The following is a 19356-nucleotide window of genomic DNA, read 5'->3' as shown; positions in this document are numbered from 1 at the left end:
GATCGTTGAATGGGCGTCCATCGAAACACTTGTTTATGCTGACGATGAGAAAGGCAAAAGAAAAAGAGTAAAAGCAGCACGAGAAAGTGCGCGTTAAACGCGTAGCGTCATGCACATAATAACATACGCTATATAGCCTATATACTTGTAGATAGAAATGCAACGTGAAAACGGGTGACTGGAACACATGCATGCCTGGATGCTCCGTTCACGAGTGAGCTACTTTACTTTCACTCCACATGGCCACATATTCTCTGTGGTGCGAATATAAAAATGTTTCGAATTGGTCGGACGAAAATGAGTTATTTCCGCACGGCAAACTCATCCCGTCAGTCTCTCCTTGTAAAATAAAAAGGCGATTGTTGCTGTACGTCGCTGTATCGTGACGATTGACGGACGTTTGTGGTCTATTTCACGAAAGTTTTTTGGATGGGTTCCCTAATTTCCCACATTTCCTCCCTTTTGTTAAAGAACCTTGCAGTGTGTTATTTGGCCAGCAGTGTCGTACTGGCGAATTGGTGATCTACTTCGCTAATTCGTCAATTCACAGAGAGCACAAAAGAAAGCAGACTTTTTCAGGTTAGATAACATTAATTATTTGGTAAACATCAAGCGCCGTTTTTTAACGGTATTATTCAGTACGATTGACAAAATTCGAAATACAATTTTTATTAATCGACGTAACATTTGTGAAGCCTGGCACTTCACAATAATTTCATGATCAAAATTGAATCGATATATACATCCATTTTCGACTCTCTTTCCCAAACCAGTTGGAAATGAAGTCAATAACGGCGTTTATTATACGCCCAAGCGTTCGAAATTTCAAGTAACATATGGTATAACTGATCTAGTTGAAAGCTTTAACATTTCACACGCCTTGGCACAAGCCCGCTTTTTGAGGAAAGTTTGCGGAATAATTGCACTGGCGAAAATAATGAAATTTGAAAGCAAACTGGGCTATTTCCAGAAGTCTACAAATGAGATGGAAGTTCCAAACCCTCCGGCGAACGGCGTGATGTTTGATTTGACGGTAGTACTTGGCGCTTTGGGTTTTTCTGTTGAGACGCGTTGCTTTGTGAGACCGATCCAGCAGAATACGTCTGTCCTGGAACAGGAGAACGTTTTCCGCCTTGGGGTAAACTGTACGAAGAAGCAAATGGCCCAGAAGTTCCAGATGAGGTTTGCTTGCCCCCGGAATTGCTCTTGTCGTTTGGTGTTCGATATTGTACGTAATTGCCTGACGTTGATGGTCCTGCTTTTCCTCCTGATCCAGGTGGGCCACGTTCTCCAGGCCGGCCGGGAGGTCCTGGTGATCCATCTTTACCTGCTTTCCCAGGTGGGCCTATTAGTTATAGAAAAATTAAATTTTATTGATTGATTACATGTAAGATTGTTGTCGGCATGCCATGTTACCTTTAGGTCCAATCTTTCCCTCTGGACCTGCTTTGCCTGGTGGACCTACCGGGCCCGCTTTTCCTTGGGGTCCTGCAGGCCCTATAGGACCGATATGTCCTATTTGGCCTGGGTGTCCAGGATCCCCAGTAAAACCAGGCGGCCCAGTCTTACCTTGCGGACCGGCAGGCCCTGGTTGTCCGGCGGCACCTGGAGCACCCATTGAGCCTGGTTGGCCGTCTTGTCCATCTTGACCAGGTGACCCGGGAGGCCCTGATGGCATAACGATCAATAAGAGCTATAGTGAAAGAATAATTTTAGTTTTTACTTACCCGTCGGACCGGCTGGACCTTCTGGCCCTATAGAGCCTTCTTTACCTGCAGGCCCTTAAGTAATCAAAGTTTGGATTGTGTTAAAATGGATCAAACATGAAGTCTAAAATATGCCAACCGTCGTTTCCGGTATCTCCTTTGGGCCCAGCTGGACCTGGTGGACCAGGCCAGCCAGCTTTTCCGGGATCGCCTGGAAGTCCGGCCAAACCAACAGCTCCAGCGTCTCCAGGTTCACCTACAAAACAAATTCATGATTTATGTAACTTTAAAAAGCTAACTCTAAAAAGTCTGACATCACCTTTTTCGCCAGGGGGCCCTATAGGCCCTGCGGATCCGTCTTTCCCTGGTAGACCTGTTTCGCCTGTTGAACCTTTTTCTCCCGGTGTTCCGTCTTTGCCGTCGGTGCCACTCGGACCAACTGGTCCGGTTGGTCCCGTTTCGCCCGTAGAGCCTTTTTCGCCTGGAGAACCATCCTTTCCTGGATGTCCGCTGGGTCCCTCTGGTCCTGTAGGTCCCGCGTCCCCGGGACTTCCTTTTATGGGCAAACAAGGATGATATGATTAAGCCTCGGGTCATTTCCAATGATTCAAAAGACTTACCCTTGGCCCCTTCTTCTCCTTTGGGTCCTTGTGGGCCAGGTTCTCCAGGAGTGCCATCTTCTCCCTTATCGCCAGGCTTTCCGTCCAATCCTGGAAGTCCACCTTTACCAGGAAATCCTATTTGCATGAGGATACAAGCATAATTCCACATTTCTCAGTCCTCTGCTTAACATCTACAGCAAGACTAACTGTCTGGAACATTTCAGTTGCACGTCAGCAGTTGAGAAACACTCACCAGGAAAACCAGGATCTCCTTTAGGCCCTTTGGGGCCTGGTTCTCCGGGAGATCCGTCTTTGCCGTCATGGCCTTTTTCTCCTGTTGGCCCTTTGGGTCCGGGAGACCCATCTTTGCCTGGTGGTCCTTTTTCACCTGGCGGGCCTTTTGATCCAGGATGCCCGTCTTCACCAGGATCCCCTTTTTCTCCGTCGTGACCGTTTCTACCAGGTGGACCTGGAGGTCCAGGTGGGCCCGGAGGACCGGGTGAACCCCCACCACCTCCACCTTTTCCTTTGCTGCTTCCGCCTTTTCCTTTCTGGCTTCCGCCACCTCCGCCATAGCCTCCGCTACTTCCACCATAACCTCCGCCACCTCCACCGTAACCCCCACCTCCTCCTTGGTAACCTCCTCCGCGATGAACATTCGCTTCTTCGTAGTTTATAGTAACAGTAGATGAGCCCCTCAACGTTCTAAAATTGCATTTCATTCAAATACTTTTATGTACCTCTTCGTACTCGTGTAGGTGGCCCTGGTGGACCGGGTGGCCCAGGCGGCCCAGGAGGACACATACCACACGTGGTGTTGAGTAAAAGGAAAGAATCAAGGAGACGCTCCAATTCGTGCCGAATTCTTTGAATATGCGCTATCTCCTCGGTCAGGTAATGACGAGCTTCCGATTCACGGTAGGAGTTTAAAGAGGCCCAAGCATCTTCTGAAATGGGTTTCCTTTCAACTATTTGTCGTGGCGAGATGGCCACAGCAATAAAGAGGAAGTTGACCACCAAGAGTGGAACGATTATCTGGCATTCAAATATAGTATTTGTAAAGACTATCCTTGCAACTGGAAATGATAAATTATAAAACTGATGGGACCATGATTCGAAGACGTACCAACAGTGTTGTCGTAGACATTTCGTTAAACATCAGGTTAACACCACGTATTTCTGGCCAGCAGAAAATGACGTGCAAAAGAAGGCTTAAACTGCACACACAAAAATGTGATAGCAATGAAGAAATTTTCGCATTTAAGTATGAAATCAGATCTGAGTTTTACGCTATGCAAATCGGATGTACTTGTAACAAAAGGCGAAGCAAAATAAACTAAACGCGTACCTTATTAAGATGAAGTACGATAATCAGCAGCACATAACTGGGTAGCGATACAACATTTTGAAATGTGTGACATACTGTGGCTATAAAAACACTTCGGCGATAAGGTACACTAAAGAATGGAACGTTTCATTCTTGGACGAATGATTTTTCTGCCAATTAAAATTTGTGGGACTGTACTGAATACAAGTTTTTAGAAAAAGAATGTAAACTTGTGTTACCACTTGCCTGCATCTGGACACTGACAAGGAGAGAGTGACCAGAACAATCGCTTATGTAGAAGAAAAGATGAGATTATTTCTATAAGTTACGTCGAATGAGTAAGCCTGGTGTGCAGATGTTAGCTTGCAGCGCTTGATCGTCCTCAATCTAATTTTGATTGCAGTCGGGGCTATTGTAATGAAAGAAAGTCATCCTTGTACAATTTACGCGTGTGTTATCATTCGGGTTGTGGATGTGCTTTTCAGTGAGTCTCTTTGACTGACACATAAGCAAAATCGCAGCTTGGAATTTGAATTGGATTTAGCGGAGTGCAATGCCCACTAACTCGCATATGATGTGGGAACTGATTAGATGCTATGATGAACTAATGATATTAAACTGCCAAATGTGCACATACATGTAAATCAATGAGTGAGACCTACCTAGTCGTGTAAAAAAGTGGGTCAAATGGCTTTCCGCATCTCATACATATTTTCTCCAACGTCCTTGTGCAATGCGCAGATCCCAGAAATGAAAAACTTACGTTTCCCTTCGCCGTTCGTAAAGCTGTATTGCTATGCAGGTCATATGTTATCTATCTCGTGGTAGACCGTATAGGGGGAGAAAATATTTTATCAATGTAATTGGAAAACTTTTGTAACACAAAGTCATGGCTGCGGTTGTTGAATTTGCGGTCACCAACAACGGACGAGATATCCAATGCCGTGCGAATAGGGGCCTAATATAAATGTAGGTTACGAGATTAATCTGTGGGCTGCACTTGCACTCTTTTCTGACGATGTGCTGTCCAAGTTTTGGAAACAGCCCAAAGAAATTTGGGTGAACCGGTCGCAAAGAAAAACGATAAGGCTAAAATTCGATTGAAAAAAAAAAGCATAATTTGCATAGAAGGCATTAATTATCATCAGGAATTTAAGACGTTCAGGTTTCTATTCAAAACATAAAAGAGAGACTTCGGACTATAGGCCAGCAATAACAAGATAAGCTTGGGCGAAACGAGTAATGAGCTAGCCATCGTGACGTATACGGATAAACGATAACAATTTCAATTTCTCCAAGTAGTTACCTCTTAGCTTAATGGATCACCGAGCAGAATATTTTTGATAATCGATTAGCCGCTGGGCTGAGCGGGACGAGTTTATGTGACGTGCTCTAAAATGTTGCAAGGTCCTGGAGAGATGTTACCTTCTGGCATCCCTATGTCCTTAATCTAATTCTAATTAGAAAACGGGGAGGATGAGCTTACAACGTCTGGACCCTTCGCTCTCGTTAAGGTCTAAGAAAACTCTCGCTAAAGAGAACGAGCCTAGCTTTCACGTAATCAATCTGCCTGTGCGTTTGAATGGATTTCTCCAAGAGAGAGATCTGTCCGTAAGAGCTTTCACTAATCTTTTTTTATTAGACGTTTTAAGTTTGATTTCTCTCTTAATATAGACCACCTCGATAATTGCAAGTAGTAATAAAACATATCAAGAATTTAAAATGATTTATTGACATGTTTCCACTTATGTCTTTCTCACATCGTATACAAAGCAACACTTTAATATTTCCTTTTTACATGTATGATCAAAAAGTTCCGTATACTAAATCTTTTTTTTTTTAACAAATAGCAGAGACTATAGCTTCATAATATAGCTCACACGGTTTGTTGTGCAAATTAACTGAATTTCAATCAAATTTATCGCCAGTAGTTGGACTGTTGTGATTGAAACGATGATTGAGCTGGGGCTTGATAGGATGGCTGTTGAGCAGGAGCTGGGTAGGCCGGAGCTGGGGTGGAAGCTGCAGGCCCTTGAGGGCCCGGGGGACCGGCGGGTCCTGGGCCACCAGGTGTGCCAGACTCGCCTTTAGGACCAGGTCCCCCTTGCGGCCCAGGTCCACCTTGAGGTCCAACTGGGCCAGGCCCTCCGGGATATCCTGGTGCACCCGGCTTACCTTGAGGTCCTGGACCACCAATCGGTCCAGCTGATCCTGGCCCACCAGGGTTGCCAGGAAGACCAGCTGGGCCAGGTTTGCCCTCAAGTCCTACAGGCCCCGGTCCACCAGGGATACCGGGAGCTCCAGGAGCGCCATTCAAACCATCCTTGCCAGGTTTACCGGGTTGTCCAGGTCCACCTATAAAAATAGAACGTGAATTAAAAGTAATCAATAGAGAAATTCGATTTTGAATCGTATTTAATTACCTGGAATGCCCGGTCCGCCGGGCAGACCGTCTTTGCCTGGGGCACCTGGTCCGCCAGGAAGCCCATCGTTTCCAGGTTTGCCGTTGAAGCCGGGTGGACCGACAGGTCCCTGAGGTCCAACTGGACCTGGTTGAGTACTTGGAGCGCCAGGACGTCCATCTTTGCCGGGACTTCCAGGGAATCCGGGAGTTCCAGCTTCACCCTTAGGACCAGGGCCTCCGGGGAATCCATTCGTACCAGGTCTGCCAGCAGGTCCAACCGGGCCAACAGGTCCGACAGGACCAACGGGGCCAGGGCCGCCAGGGAAACCTGGTGCTCCATCTTTACCAGGGGCACCTGAAGCTCCTACAGGTCCAGGTGTGTTTGAGGGCAAAGTTATACCGGGTGCACCCGCTTCGCCTTTGGGTCCTTGGAATCCGGGTAAGCCATTGAAACCGTCTTTGCCAGGGGCTCCTGGAGCTCCGTTGACGCCAGGAGCACCATTAGCACCAGCAGCTCCTTTAGCACCAGGGGAGCCAGGCGTACCGGGCCCACCAGGAGCTCCGTTTGATCCACGTTCGCCAGCCGGTCCTAGTGCACCAGGAGCGCCATTAAGGCCGGAGGGTCCTACTGGCCCGGGCCCACCAGGAGCTCCAGGATTTCCAGAATTGCCTCGTTCTCCTTTAGGTCCAGCAGGACCGGGAGCTCCAGGTAAGCCAGGTGGTCCAACAACGGGTTGTTGTTGGGATTGGCTGCCACTGCTCGAAGGTCCAGGTGGGCCCGGTGGACCAGCTGGTCCAGTTAACCACGGCATGCGTCTGTGTTGAAATCATTCAGTAAATGTTGTTACGTCTGCGCAAAGGAGCGACTCAAGTGGCACCACTTACTCAAGGAATTTGGCCCATTGTTTCTGGATTTCTTCAATCTTAGCCTTTGGTTTGGACGGTGAGGCGTTAGCGTTAGGGTTGCCATACGGATTGACATTCGCCCATTGTTCAAACGAGACTTGGGATGTTGTCTTAAATGGCTGTGGTGCGGTTTGCGGCCCATACTGCGGAGCGGCAAAGGCACGAGCGAACAAGAACGGCAGGATTGCCTAATGAAAATGGAATCGAATCCCATTATATCATTAGCAATTATAAAATGAAATGCAATATGCATCTACTTACTACTGCTATCATGTTGGAACTTGATAACTTTTACTTGAACAGTCCTTGATTCGCCAAGATCTGCAACCGAAAAAGCTGATCAAATAGAATGAAAATAACATGCGTGCGTCTTTAATTAATCTCGAAACTTTCGCGTTACACATCTAAATGTAAATTTGTAGTAGTGAGTATAGTTAAAAGCATAATTTTTAAAGCAAAACGAACGAGTTTAGCTAAAAATCAAAATTTTGTACTTTTAAAACCGGTTAAATGAGATCAACGTTAAAACTTTAGAGAAAATTGTAGTATGTTTGAACAGCTGTTGTGTTACCTTTTGCAAGGTGTTTGTCAGTTTCTTGCCGACACAACACTGATCACTGATGGCGAAGTGCCGGCTTTTAAACGCGTTAGCGGTCTAGTGAGCGGTAGAGAAAAGTGTCGTAATCCACTTGTGAAGATGAGGGCTACTAATAGCGAGCAGGGTAAACGTCGCGTACTGGGTGTACTACACACATAAAAGTCGAAAGTGAAATTCTTAAGTTATTGGGAGAAAGGAAAGAAAAGTGTGGACCCTTACGTCGAAGGCGATGAGGACGTACGTAGGTATTAGCAGGACTTTTATGACTTGCACCATTTCTCTTTTTGCGATATGAATTTTCTCTTGTGTCAGCTGTGGAAATTCAACGAGCGCACATGAAGAACGATGCAGTTTTTTCTTTTATACCTATTACAGACTGACATAAGAAAGAATACGAAAAATATATGTTTCTCTAGCTGGAGAGAGCTCACAGCATCATCTCTGTTTTGAGGATTTCTCTTGATGTTAACGATGGCATTTGCTAGTTTTCGTTATAATAGGAGATCCAGTTAATGGAATACTAACCTCATACTTGCTTTAGCCTCTGTGATATCTATCGTTAAATGGGTAGGGCGAAACAACGTTAAAACAAAAGTAAAACGTGAAAATATGGAGCTATTCGCACATTTTACCACGTCTAGTATAAGAGAGTATGGCAAGATTTACGGAATCAACGTTCTGTGAAATGAGCTGTATGTACATAATCTCACCTGTATTCCCCCTTTGTGGAAAAGACATTTGTCATGGGAGAAAACGCTATTTGACTTTGAAATTTTATCCTTTTCTAGTCATTACATTGTATCCAAGGAATTGTAAGAAGCTACGTTTACAATCCATCGGTTGATTGAATTCCGAAAGTAAATGACAACATAATAAAGCGATGTAACATTGAGAAGAACAATTTCGTAGTCAACTTTAATACGCAAAAACACATATCGTAATTCACGCATGAGCGTCGCAAAGCTAAGCAATCACGCGTGATTTTAACCACAAGCGTGAACATTTCAACACTTGCATCGCTCGATTCTCCCACGATGTTTTCGACTAGACAATGTACTTTGATTTGTGTCAATTAGTAATCGCTTTAAAAGATTGCGCAACACTTCGCCATGTATTATACAGTAAATTCACATCATTCTGTAATACAGGCTTGACATTTAGGCCAAAGAAAATGTGTTTTAAGAGATAGATGTTTCCGTACCGAATAGCGAGTTGGGTACGTGCTACTTGCAATGATAAAAAGAAAGCGGAAAAGAGTTAATAAAAATGTGTTTTGCCCTTTGAGTTGGGGAAACCGATAGTACTTATTCTACTAGTTTTAAAGCCTTCTAAAATGAGTATAAAATACAGGTGACGAATGGCATTCAAATCTTCAATGTGGTATATTTTTCAGAATAGTTAAAGCTTTAGCCAGTTGTTTAAACTTACACAAGCAAATGCTTTCTGAAATTGTGAGCATAAATTCCAATCATTAGTTTTCTAATAAATACAGAGGGTTTGGGTCTGAAAAGAACTTGCGGTCCTGAACGGGATGTTTACCAACTGAACCAAGTGTCCTTTGGGGTTGTTCTGTAATAGGGAGCAGCCGTTGTGTAACTCTTTGTGGGATATGGAGCTTGAGTTCCTGGGGCGCCAACAGGACCAACAGGGCCAACAGGTCCAGGAGCTCCAGTTTCGCCAACTTTTCCTTCAGGTCCAGCAGGGCCAACGGGTCCTTCTGGTCCAGGTGCACCAGGTGCGCCCGTCGGACCGGGTTTGCCTTCAGGTCCAGCAGGACCAGCAGGGCCAACTAATCCTTGTGGACCGGTGTTGCCAGGGCTTCCAGCAGGGCCTTGTTCACCTTGAAGTCCTTGAGGTCCTGGATTTCCAGTTGCACCAGGGGCACCAGCAGCACCAGGGTAACCATCTTTGCCGGGTTTGCCTTGTTCTCCTTGAGCACCTGGAACACCAAAGAGCAAAAGTTTTGACAGTCCTGTTTAAAGTCCCTTTCGTTTGTGTTCGATTTTCAATCACGAACCTGGAGCACCAGGAGCACCATTTAGTCCATCTTTGCCGGGAGCACCAACTGGGCCTGCGGCACCATCTTTTCCAGGAGCGCCATTGTAACCAGGGGGTCCAGCTGGTCCTTGAGGTCCCATTGGGCCGGGTTGGGTGCTTGGAGCGCCTGGAAGTCCATCTTTTCCTGGAGCTCCATTGTATCCAGGTTTACCTGCCTCTCCTTTCGGGCCAGGGCTGCCAGGGTTACCAGCAGCGCCGTCTTTGCCGGGGACTCCTTGTGGGCCGACTGGGCCTGCAGGTCCAACAGGCCCAATAGCGCCAGGAGCACCAGGAGCTCCATCTTTGCCTGGATATCCTGGTGCACCAGGTGGGCCAGGAATCTTGGATGGGAGTGTGATTCCAGGAGCACCAACATCTCCTTTAGGTCCTTGCGGTCCAGGAGCTCCAGGATATCCGTCTTTGCCAGGGGCACCTGGAGCTCCAGGAGTTCCATCCGCACCATTGCGTCCAGCATCTCCTTTTGCTCCAGCTTCACCTGGAACTCCAGCTGCTCCTGGGGCTCCATCCGCGCCAGGTGCACCTGCCAACCCCTGAGGACCTTGAGATCCATCAGCTCCAGGGTTTCCTTGAGGTCCAGGCTCACCGTTAGCTCCCGGTGCACCTGCATCTCCCTTGTCTCCCTTCGGTCCAGCATAACCTTGTGGGCCAGGAGGACCAGGGGGTCCAGCAACGTACACAGTTTCTCCAGCGGGTCCTTGAGGCCCAACTGGTCCAGCAGCTCCCTTCAGCCACGGAAGGTATCTAACAATAAATTATTACGATTGCGTTAATGAATTTGTTTTGCTATATATTTTAACTTACTCAAGGAAACGAGCCCATTGCTTCTTCAGTTCATCAAGATCACTGTTCTCAGATTTAAGTGGATTCAGAGCAGCCCACTGGTCTGGCGAGAACGGACGCAGCCGATTGGTTAGGTCTCTGCCGTTGATACTGCGGGGCAGCCACGGCTGCTGCGACGAGACAAGCAATTAAAATAGCCTATAAGAAAGAAAGGAAACATAGAAAATTAACGACCATACTGTTATTAGATGAACGAATCAGTCCAAACTTACTACTGCCTTCATGGCTGAATTGCGCTAAATCGTTAGACTTTGGGGTAGTGCCAAATGTAGTTTGGGGTATAATACTGAAAAGATATAAATGAAGTAAAGCTAAATATATTTCGTTTACTTTTTTAATGTTTACCAGAAGAACTGTTGTTTCTTTTCTGAGTGCTAGATCGATGCTGATGAACACTGACCAAGTGCTCGCCTTTTTAAACAGTCGAGTGGTCTAGTGAAGGTGAAAGAAAATGAAACCCAGTCAACGAATAACCTTACTCTTCATACCAGTGAATCTGCAAATGCAAGGCCAGCTTAAACAAATTTAGGTCCAGTAGCCAAACAAACTTTCTTTCGCTTGTGGTCTCATAATTCTCTATTGTTTGAGAATTCCTTGCTGCTAGGAGGGCACTCTCTCTGTTGTCTCTCTCTCGCTCTTCGTGCACGAAAAATATTAAGGCCCCGTTTACAAGATTGTTCAAGAAATCTTACTCCATTTGCCATATGCCATTATTGCCTAAAATATTGCTTGTCGCAGAAAAAATGAAACAAAAAATGCGTGGGCTTGCGAAACCCTGAAAGAGTTGTTAATGAGCACAAAAGGAAAGTGCCGCTATTCTTTTACGTGAGCATCCGTAAGGTAATATGACAGGAAAAAAATAAAAAAAGGGAAGCAAAATATGAACAGTTTAGGAGGGGCGAAATGGGTGGCAATAAGAAAGGACAAAGTCTTAAAATTGGATAGCCTTCTAACAGAAACATTTCAAAATTGGTGAATTAGTTCAACTCTTTCCCGACGTCGGGGCTAATAGCTTTGAAAACCGCTTTTACTTAAGTCCATTAGAAGGATAGACCAGTTTGATAAACTATTGAAAATGCTAGGGCAAATCTGTTGTATTTTGCTGTGCTTGTTCTCTTCTACACATGAAAGGTCCACTGTGTTACATCAGCATTCCAAAAAAATAAATTAGAAATAGGATTCTTTCGTTTTCAGACACAAAGTTTAGAAAATATCTTCTGCGAGTAATGCACCAGTAAATATAGCATTATTCGTTGATCCTTGCTGAAGAAACATCTGAACTTGATCTCCGGAGCTTAGTTTTAGAGTGTACACTATGTGGCAATAATAAAGTGTATATGAAGAGTAGCAACTCGTAATTTGAACGTTATTCAACATAAGAGAAAAATAAAAAGAACTATAGGAATTCTCTGCAAAGCTAGCAAATGCAAAGAAGTATGTTCCATTGCAAGGAGCGACGAACGTTCCCGACGGCAAGTCGAAAGCATTACCGACGTTCAAAATTTCTTGTTCGAAAGGCATTGCCGTACTTGAATAGCGGAAGGAAGTGTTTCTTCCAACATTAAAATAGACAGGCTCCGATTTAACATCGGCGTATCCAATCCATGCCTGGAGTCCTTAAAAAATGAAAAAAATTTATGAAACTAATGTCCAAAAATCAATTTTCTCTTATAGTATTTCGTATCGCCCGTGGCTTCAAAATCTTTCACCTTCGTCACCAGGTAGTTTACTGAAATCACAGTAAACCGTTTCCACTTTGTTAGACGATCCTTTGATGGAATATAATCCACTTAAAACGTAACCAACGCGCCAAAGATCCTGGCACGATGTCGGCATTCCGTTCAGGACAACTTTCCCGCTGCACTCCAAACGGCCGATTTCGTGAGTACTTATCGAAGTTGGAGCAATGGTCCGTCCGAAATTCAATTTTGTGATAGGTAACAAGTCCTTATCGGTTATCACTCCTTAATATGAGAATAATCAACAAGTTAAAAAGGCTAAAAAATTCACATCGTTTTCCCAAATACCATTATCGGATAATTCCACCGCTAAATCGCTATCGCAGTTGCACAAAAGGCTTTTGTCAACGCAAGATCCTTCAAGCCCACACTGGCAACTGTGGTAGTGAGCACTTGAATTATTGTTGGTGCCGGACCAGAAATAACGAGGATCTCCGTTGCGATCATTCCACCAAGCGTAAGCGATGCCATTGAACTCAAATGCTGCGTCGAAACAATCAACCTAATAAAGCCATAATTCAATTCTGAAATTCAGTTAACCATTTTGCACTGACTTTGATAGACTGGTGACACTCGTTGGACAATTCAGCTAGCATTGTTATTTGCCTAAGCGTGGCATTGTACTTAATCTGCCTGGAGTAGCAGCCAGGATCGAAGCAATGGTCAACAGCAGTTGAATTCTCACTGTCATGTAGTATAGACGACGATCCTATGTAGTAAGATTTGGAATTTAAACAAATCATTTTTATTTTTATGTGTCATTTACCTGAAGTCATGTTGCAGTACACGTAAATGGGGTTATCTCCTCTTCCCTGTCCGTCTGGATCGATCCAATACATTCCAGATTCTAGTGAAGGGTCAGACGTGAGGGCTTCCAAACAAGTCTTCGGTTGTAGGATTGACTTTGCGAGGGGCCTTACATTTTTAACGTGATCGACAGGCATGTCGTTGTCGAACGTCTCAGTGATTGGACTGCAGGTTTTGCATTCCTTCAACAGTTCAGCCTGCTCCAGAATTTTACTCTCTAACAGTTCTACTTTTGTCTTCAACTTTGTTACTTCAGACTCCATTTTTCTTTCGAAATGTTTGAATTTGATCCACAGCTCTTCCTTTAAATCCGAAACCCATAGAACATTGTTAATGGCGCATTGGAAATTTAGAACCATTACAGTATTCGTACCTGGAATTTGTGTGAAGTCGAGGAACGTTCAATATCTTTTATCTCGTTATCATTGCTGGTAAAAGCCACGATCACTAAGGGTAAGATCAAAATCAACAGACCCACTACAGGTAAAATTAACTTTTGCCTTTCGGCCATGCTTTGGAAATTTGATCTTTTTGAGTTTTTTCCAAAGAGGAAACGAGCTTTCAGTTTGTTATGAACGCAAATGGGTACACTGAAACATTTACATTGAACAAAGCAGATATGACACCTGCATTCAAATACGTGCCTTCGCTATCTTATCTACGCACCTGCTGCACTTTCCACTGAACTTATTTAACGGCCAATAAAAGACCGGGTTGCATAGCGAACATTAAGAGGCTGGGGTAGTACACAGAAGCTTTACGGCTTTTTCTTACTGTGAACGTTCCGATCGCCGATGATGTGGCAACCACCAGGCTTTTTCTAACCCTGCCCTCTGCATTTTTTTAATTGTTTGTTTCATGCAAACAAAGGAGTTTGAAGTGATATCAGAGGAAGGGCGTACAAAATTTCTAAGCCCGTCAAAATGGGGCGGTAAACAGTAAATACACTACAAGATTAGTTTCCACGTAGATTATGCAGATACCATTTAATGTCTTTAAGTAGAAGATGAGCATTCATTATGGGGCCCAAAAAAAAAATAGCCCATGCGCAAAATACTTAACTTGATTTGTGATCAAGGTTAACAGCGTTTGCTTACGTTTTTATGAAATAAGGATGATCCTCGCTCTACAGGAAAGTAGTACACGTATAGGCAATACGAGTCCTACTATTGCTCGAAAAATGTGACTCAAGGGCATGCTATGTTACGACAATAAATATATCGTGAGAGCACATAAATGGCTGACCGAGTGGTTACGCTTAGATAACGATGAAATAATCGTGTAACGCTTGATGGGCTGTCACCTTGTCCTTCCAACGTACCGACATATACGATCCCTATAGAAGCCCAATTCGTGTATAATGACTCACACATTCTTCATTCCTTGTCCTCGAAGGAAATGTGTTTTTTTACGGAATGCTGAAGTCGTAAGAAATAATTTGCTGCTGCCTAATGAATTTGCGTAAGTTGTATTGTATCATATCTTTTCAGCCCGGATAAGGAATTGCCTCCGTAAGGAGAAATCAGTTCGTAAAATTGGGTACACTGAAAATTAATGCGCATTTAAGGGTTTTCCGCTTAGCTTGTTCAAGTATTACTTGAAAATGTCTTCGGCAAGTAGCCAGCCAGTGAATATGGCGTTATTAGTCGATCCTTGTTGAAGGGACACTTGAACTCTGTCTCCTGTGCTCAATTTTAGCGTGAATGGAATATTGCAATAAAACAACCCGTACGAAGTGATACAAGTTGCAATCGTCGCATCATTTAACTGAAGATAAAACGACAACGTAGAATACTGATTTTCAGCGAAACTTGAAAACGCAAAGAAATATGTCCCGTTGCGCGGAGCGGCGAAGATTCCTGTCGAAGTGTTCAAAGCATTCCCAGTGTTCAGTGTTTCCTCATCAAAGGAAATAGCTGTGTTTAGGGTGGTAAACGATGTCTTTCTTGCGACGGTGAAGTGCACAGGATCCGATTTAACGTCAGTGTAGCCGATCCACGTCTGCAATTCTGATATTGAACACAAATGGTAGATCACACGTTCTTTAGACATTCATATTTACGTTTAATTAATGCACCTTCATCGCCAGGCAGTTTGGTAAAGTCACAGTAAACCGTTTCAACTTTGTTAGACGATCCTTTGATGGAATAAATGCCGCTTAGAGTGTAACCAATTCGCCAAAGATCTTGGCAGGACGTGGGCATTCCATTAAGTACAACTTTTCCGTTACACTCGAGTCGGCCTAGCGTGTGGCGGTTCATGGAAGTGGGGGCGATAGTCCGCCCAAAATTCAACTTTGTCACGGGTAATAAATCCTTCTCCGATAGAATTCCTGTTGTTAGATAACAGAGTTGCAAAGTTCACATAGAAAATTATGTTCATTTTCATACCAACGTCTGATAATTCGATGGCTAAGTCGCTGTCGCAGTTGCATGAAAGGCTTTTGTCTTTACAAGAACCATCCAGTCCGCACTGACAAGTATGGTAACGGCCACTTGAATTGTTATTCATCCCGGACCAGAAATACCGTGGATCGCCATTGCGGTCGTTCCACCAAGCATAAGGTACGCTGTTGAATTCAAAAGCTGCATCATAGCAATCAACCTTGATGATATGTATCAACATGTAGTTTAGTTATTTATAGCTACGAAAATAAGGAACAGCATTATGTTTGGTCCTTTTACTTACTTGAATGGATTGCTGGCAAACGTTTGAAAGTTCACTGAGCATCGTCATCTGTCTAAGAGTAGCATTGTACTTAATTTCTCGAGTGTAACATCCAGGTTCGAAACAATGGCTAACAGCGATTGAATCTTCACTGTCGTGCAGTACGGATGTTGATCCTCATTATAGAAAATTTGATTAACGCGTTTTAGATTTTTCTGTTTTTAATTATGCAAATATCATTTAATGATTATTACCGGTGGTCATATTGCAGTAAACGTAAATGGGATCATCGCCTCTGCCTTGACCGTCAGGATCAATGAAAAACATTCCTGATTCGAGGGAAGGATCAGCAGTGCGTGCTTCCAAGCAAGTTTTAGGGTTTAGAACCGCTCGTTTCAGGTTACTTTCTTCGACATTTCTTAAAGATCCAATGGCATCAGAAGTTCCAGCTTGACACTTTTTTAGAAGATCATCCTGCTCCTGAACTTTGGTCTCCAAAAGTTCAACTTTCTCCTTTAGTTTTCCAACCTCAGATTCCATCATTGTCTCGAATTGTTTCAATTTCATCTTCAGATCTTCCTATGGATACAATGAGAGACAATAGAACAAGCCAACTTTGCATACCTAGAGAAAATAAAGAAGAATTTAATTTATTGCTTTATGCTATACCTGAATTTCATGAAGCTCTTGCAAACGATCAGCATCATTCGCTTTGGTTTCAACACTGGCGGCTGTAACGTTAATGCAGAGTGCTGTAGCCTGGCTTAAGACAAACATTATCAAAACTAGTTGAGCCATTTTGTACCCGATCCCTAAATAAAGAAAGTACGTCGGTTCAAAGATGCACAAGTTAATTAGAGAACTTTGTTTCGTAATTTGCGTGGAAAAGACAATTAAATTGACTTCTGTTAGATGGTGCTCAAACTAAACTTACCTTATCGTTTTAACAGAGTTTGAAATTATGTGATGATAGATGTATGCAGAGAAGAATGTTCAACCGTTACGAATAAAAACACAGATAGAAAGTGATTATGATTTATGGCAATAGCTGGAGCGTGAAAGGGTTCCCACAACTCCAAAGCTACAGAGCCAAATCGACTCAACTGGACGGACAAAACAACTTGCACCACTGGCCGGAAGAGAAGGACTGCGATGTGGGCGCTTGGCTTTTTACGTATTTCTATAAGAAATGTCCGTACCTCTTTTTTTTAGTGCTGTCCGCAACATCCAGGAAATTACTCAATGATGAGTCACGTTTTTTTCCAAAGCCATTGCGGACTATACCAGATGCTATGTGTCAAGCTGACATTCTAGCCATTTTTTTCCATTTCTTTTGAATGTGTTACAAGGATAAACACTGAAGGTCTTAACAATTTGCTGAAATACATGAAACTAAAATATTTTCACTCCCGTCTTTGACGTCCATTTTTCACGTAATCGCCTATGATCTACGTTTCGACAAACGAAACATTTTTGGGTTACTAATTTCAGTACTTCTCCGGTACAGATAGAAGTGCAATTGCACAAAAAGTTTGTGCTGTGTGTGAACTGAGCGTTTGATTTGAATAATATAAAAATCGATGGTTAATCAGGAAAGACGAGAGAGAAAATTGTTTAAACAGTGACGCTTCACAAAGTTGTAGTCAAATACAAGGTGCACACAAGGTTGGCATGCCGCCATCGTCTTACCATTTCTTTTGCCAATCTAGCACAAGGACGGATTTTATATATTTCAACAATTTGTTCAGGTATAGGGCATTTTAAAAATCTGTCGTCCTCCATGCGTTCTATTGGTCTTGCACTCTCAAGCATGACTTTTGTCTTTCGAAACAGGTGTTTTTCTCATCTTCTACGGTCTCAGAAGGCCACCACATACTTTGAAGATACGCTTAACCTTATTGGGCATTGTCAGATAGGACACACGAAAAGATGTGCATTAAAAAAAGCGCTTCCATTTGATTCATTTTGGTTTTTAGATTACAACATGACAATAACATTGCTAGGATGAATATGGTTACGTATAACTATTCAGAGGGACAACAACTGACTGACAATCATATCACCTCATGTTCTTTAGTTTCAGCTTAAATATTAGTATTGTATTATTTTTAAAAACGTACAGTTATATCTTGTGGTAATGAAGGGAAGAGGGGAAACACGAACGGTTCGTTTTTCTAATACTATAGGATACTATAAGCTGTACGGTTCATATCCACCAGGGATTGAAGGAGCAGCGGATCATGATACTGGAGGTACGTGTTCCCCGGAGGTTTTAATCCGCAGTGACCTTTGGTGAACTAGATAGGGTACCGCACAAAGTAGATAATGCTTGTCGGCATCGAAACCGGGCAAATCCCGTAATCCGTTACAGACCTTGACCATGAAAGCGACCCATTCTTTCTTGTTTTACTTCCAAAATGACCCCAGTTCACAGGCGATGCAACTTAACTTTAAGGTTTCATTTTAGAGGTATGGCAGATGCCAGCAAATATATAAAGAACATTTTAGAGATAAGTGTCATCCAGTTCTTCGGTTGATCTCATCGTCTTCAGTGTCTCACTGACTAAAAAGGAAAACGGTAAGTTACAGTGCATCCTAGCGCACAGCTTATTTACGTTTGCCATTATCTCCGTTATGTTCAACCAATAATATTGGCCTCTGTAAATATTTTATTTTTATTTACAGCATTTAAAATGTTAACTCACTCCACCGCAATCTTCTTTGCTCTTTTGGTTGGCTCATTGACAACTACGGTCAACTGTCACTGGAAAAATAGCAAATTGGCTGGTAGTCATGGTCACTTGATCGGCACTAAAGGAGAGCGGTGTCCACCAGGAATGAAACTGGTGGTAGATACAAACTCCCCAGGTCTGTTATCAGGAAACTTTGCAGCAAGATGCGAACCCTGGAACAACGGAATCGCTTTTCCACACGCACCGTAAGTTTAGTCAAAATCTATTAGTGTGCTTTAACTAAATACTAAACCATCCTTTGACAGGTTAAACGCTTTTATTCAGTCAAACGCAGCCTTTGTTCGTCCTGCTGGCATCTTCAAACAACCATTACATGCTGCTTCGACTGGTGCCATCGGCCACCGTTGGGCTGGACTCAAAAAGGGTTTTGTATCTAAAGGATTATCGCTGAAGAGCGCACTACACGCTGGTCTGGGTTCAAAGTTTAGCAAACACGCCATCAAGCAGAGCATCAAATCAAAATTTTAGATCGTAATGAAAATGTGGCTTTTGTGAAATAACTGTTTGCTCAAGATAAATATGTTGCGCATGTAAAGGAATCGTTGAACGAGAAACGTAACACAGAAATATGGAACAATACTAGGAATGTCATTTATGATTGGATGATGGTGGAATACAAACTGTGTTCCAAATTTGTGACCGCAAGTTTAATATTCCTTGTGCAAAGGGGGATAGATTCCCGTTATATTATTTTGAAATATCTCACCCTTTATTTTGACCTTATATCCGTTATTTGCCCGACGAAAGATGTAAAATCTGAACAAGGGCAAAAAACTATTCATAAGCCATGCGTTTAGAGAACATTGTAAATATGAACACGCAACGAACACCGTAAGCTATTAGCATTCACAGGTAAGAATGATTTTCCTTGTCACAGAGGTCGACCGCGTTAACCTTTAAAGTAACATAATGGTCAGTTTTCCTGCTGCTTTTTGCAACAAAATAAAAC

At 43.4% G+C, this 19356-nt stretch overlaps 4 protein-coding genes, 1 long non-coding RNA gene and 1 pseudogene across 5 annotated transcripts; 1 reads left to right on the top strand and 5 right to left on the bottom strand.

Moving 5' to 3' along the window:
* Positions 1–838: 838 nt before the first annotated feature.
* On the bottom strand, positions 839–3779 carry LOC130691253 (collagen alpha-1(III) chain-like). Its single transcript, XM_057514167.2, has 10 exons — positions 3657–3779; positions 3435–3525; positions 3049–3343; positions 2562–2972; positions 2327–2443; positions 2026–2259; positions 1846–1962; positions 1728–1781; positions 1417–1668; positions 839–1345 (listed from the first exon to the last, which is right to left on the bottom strand). The coding sequence occupies exons 2-10, from the start codon at positions 3465–3467 to the stop codon at positions 975–977; spliced, it is 1884 nt and encodes a 627-aa protein (XP_057370150.1). The 5' UTR covers positions 3468–3525; positions 3657–3779; the 3' UTR covers positions 839–974.
* LOC130691300 (uncharacterized) lies at positions 1289–18727 on the top strand. The gene is made up of 3 exons (XR_009421761.1): positions 1289–1306; positions 18535–18592; positions 18653–18727. It is a non-coding gene; the product is annotated as an uncharacterized LOC130691300 (long non-coding RNA).
* Positions 5345–7617, bottom strand: LOC130691265 (collagen alpha-1(I) chain-like). The gene is made up of 5 exons (XM_057514182.1): positions 7517–7617; positions 7207–7266; positions 6925–7133; positions 6059–6855; positions 5345–5990 (listed from the first exon to the last, which is right to left on the bottom strand). Exons 2-5 carry the CDS (start codon positions 7216–7218, stop codon positions 5554–5556), a joined length of 1455 nt encoding a protein of 484 aa, XP_057370165.1. The 5' UTR covers positions 7219–7266; positions 7517–7617; the 3' UTR covers positions 5345–5553.
* LOC130691270 (collagen alpha-1(I) chain-like) lies at positions 8907–10838 on the bottom strand (annotated as a pseudogene).
* Positions 11574–13639, bottom strand: LOC130691260 (uncharacterized). The gene is made up of 6 exons (XM_057514174.2): positions 13361–13639; positions 12947–13289; positions 12735–12889; positions 12469–12682; positions 12151–12405; positions 11574–12057 (listed from the first exon to the last, which is right to left on the bottom strand). The coding sequence occupies exons 1-6, from the start codon at positions 13496–13498 to the stop codon at positions 11645–11647; spliced, it is 1518 nt and encodes a 505-aa protein (XP_057370157.1). The 5' UTR covers positions 13499–13639; the 3' UTR covers positions 11574–11644.
* Positions 14440–16766, bottom strand: LOC130691262 (uncharacterized). The gene is made up of 7 exons (XM_057514176.2): positions 16589–16766; positions 16324–16466; positions 15909–16233; positions 15676–15830; positions 15378–15591; positions 15065–15319; positions 14440–14996 (listed from the first exon to the last, which is right to left on the bottom strand). The coding sequence occupies exons 2-7, from the start codon at positions 16450–16452 to the stop codon at positions 14581–14583; spliced, it is 1494 nt and encodes a 497-aa protein (XP_057370159.1). The 5' UTR covers positions 16453–16466; positions 16589–16766; the 3' UTR covers positions 14440–14580.
* Positions 18728–19356: the final 629 nt, after the last annotated feature.

The sequence above is a fragment of the Daphnia carinata genome, chromosome 1 (genome assembly GCF_022539665.2).
Source record: "Daphnia carinata strain CSIRO-1 chromosome 1, CSIRO_AGI_Dcar_HiC_V3, whole genome shotgun sequence".
Taxonomy (NCBI): domain Eukaryota; kingdom Metazoa; phylum Arthropoda; class Branchiopoda; order Diplostraca; family Daphniidae; genus Daphnia; species Daphnia carinata.
The sequence above is the reverse complement of the archived record's forward strand: the minus strand, read 5'-3'. Positions and strand labels throughout refer to the sequence as shown.

Coding starts and splice junctions, on each gene's coding strand:
- LOC130691265 (XM_057514182.1), bottom strand. Junction 6,856..6,924: donor CAATGGGCCAAATTCCTTGA/GTAAGTGGTGCC, acceptor ATTTCAACACAG/ACGCATGCCGTGGTTAACTG. Junction 5,991..6,058: donor CGGCGGACCGGGCATTCCAG/GTAATTAAATAC, acceptor CTATTTTTATAG/GTGGACCTGGACAACCCGGT.
- LOC130691260 (XM_057514174.2), bottom strand. CDS start 13,498: ATGGCCGAAAGGCAAAAGTTAATTTTACCTGTAGTGGGTCTGTTGATT. Junction 12,683..12,734: donor AGTGTCACCAGTCTATCAAA/GTCAGTGCAAAA, acceptor TGGCTTTATTAG/GTTGATTGTTTCGACGCAGC. Junction 12,406..12,468: donor GGTGGAATTATCCGATAATG/GTATTTGGGAAA, acceptor TCTCATATTAAG/GAGTGATAACCGATAAGGAC.
- LOC130691253 (XM_057514167.2), bottom strand. CDS start 3,467: ATGTTTAACGAAATGTCTACGACAACACTGTTG. Junction 2,444..2,561: donor AGGAGATCCTGGTTTTCCTG/GTGAGTGTTTCT, acceptor TCATGCAAATAG/GATTTCCTGGTAAAGGTGGA. Junction 1,669..1,727: donor AGGTCCAGCCGGTCCGACGG/GTAAGTAAAAAC, acceptor TTATGCCATCAG/GGCCTCCCGGGTCACCTGGT.
- LOC130691262 (XM_057514176.2), bottom strand. CDS start 16,452: ATGGCTCAACTAGTTTTGATAATGTTTGTCTTAAGCCAGGCTACAGCA. Junction 15,320..15,377: donor CATCGAATTATCAGACGTTG/GTATGAAAATGA, acceptor ATCTAACAACAG/GAATTCTATCGGAGAAGGAT. Junction 14,997..15,064: donor CAAACTGCCTGGCGATGAAG/GTGCATTAATTA, acceptor GTTCAATATCAG/AATTGCAGACGTGGATCGGC.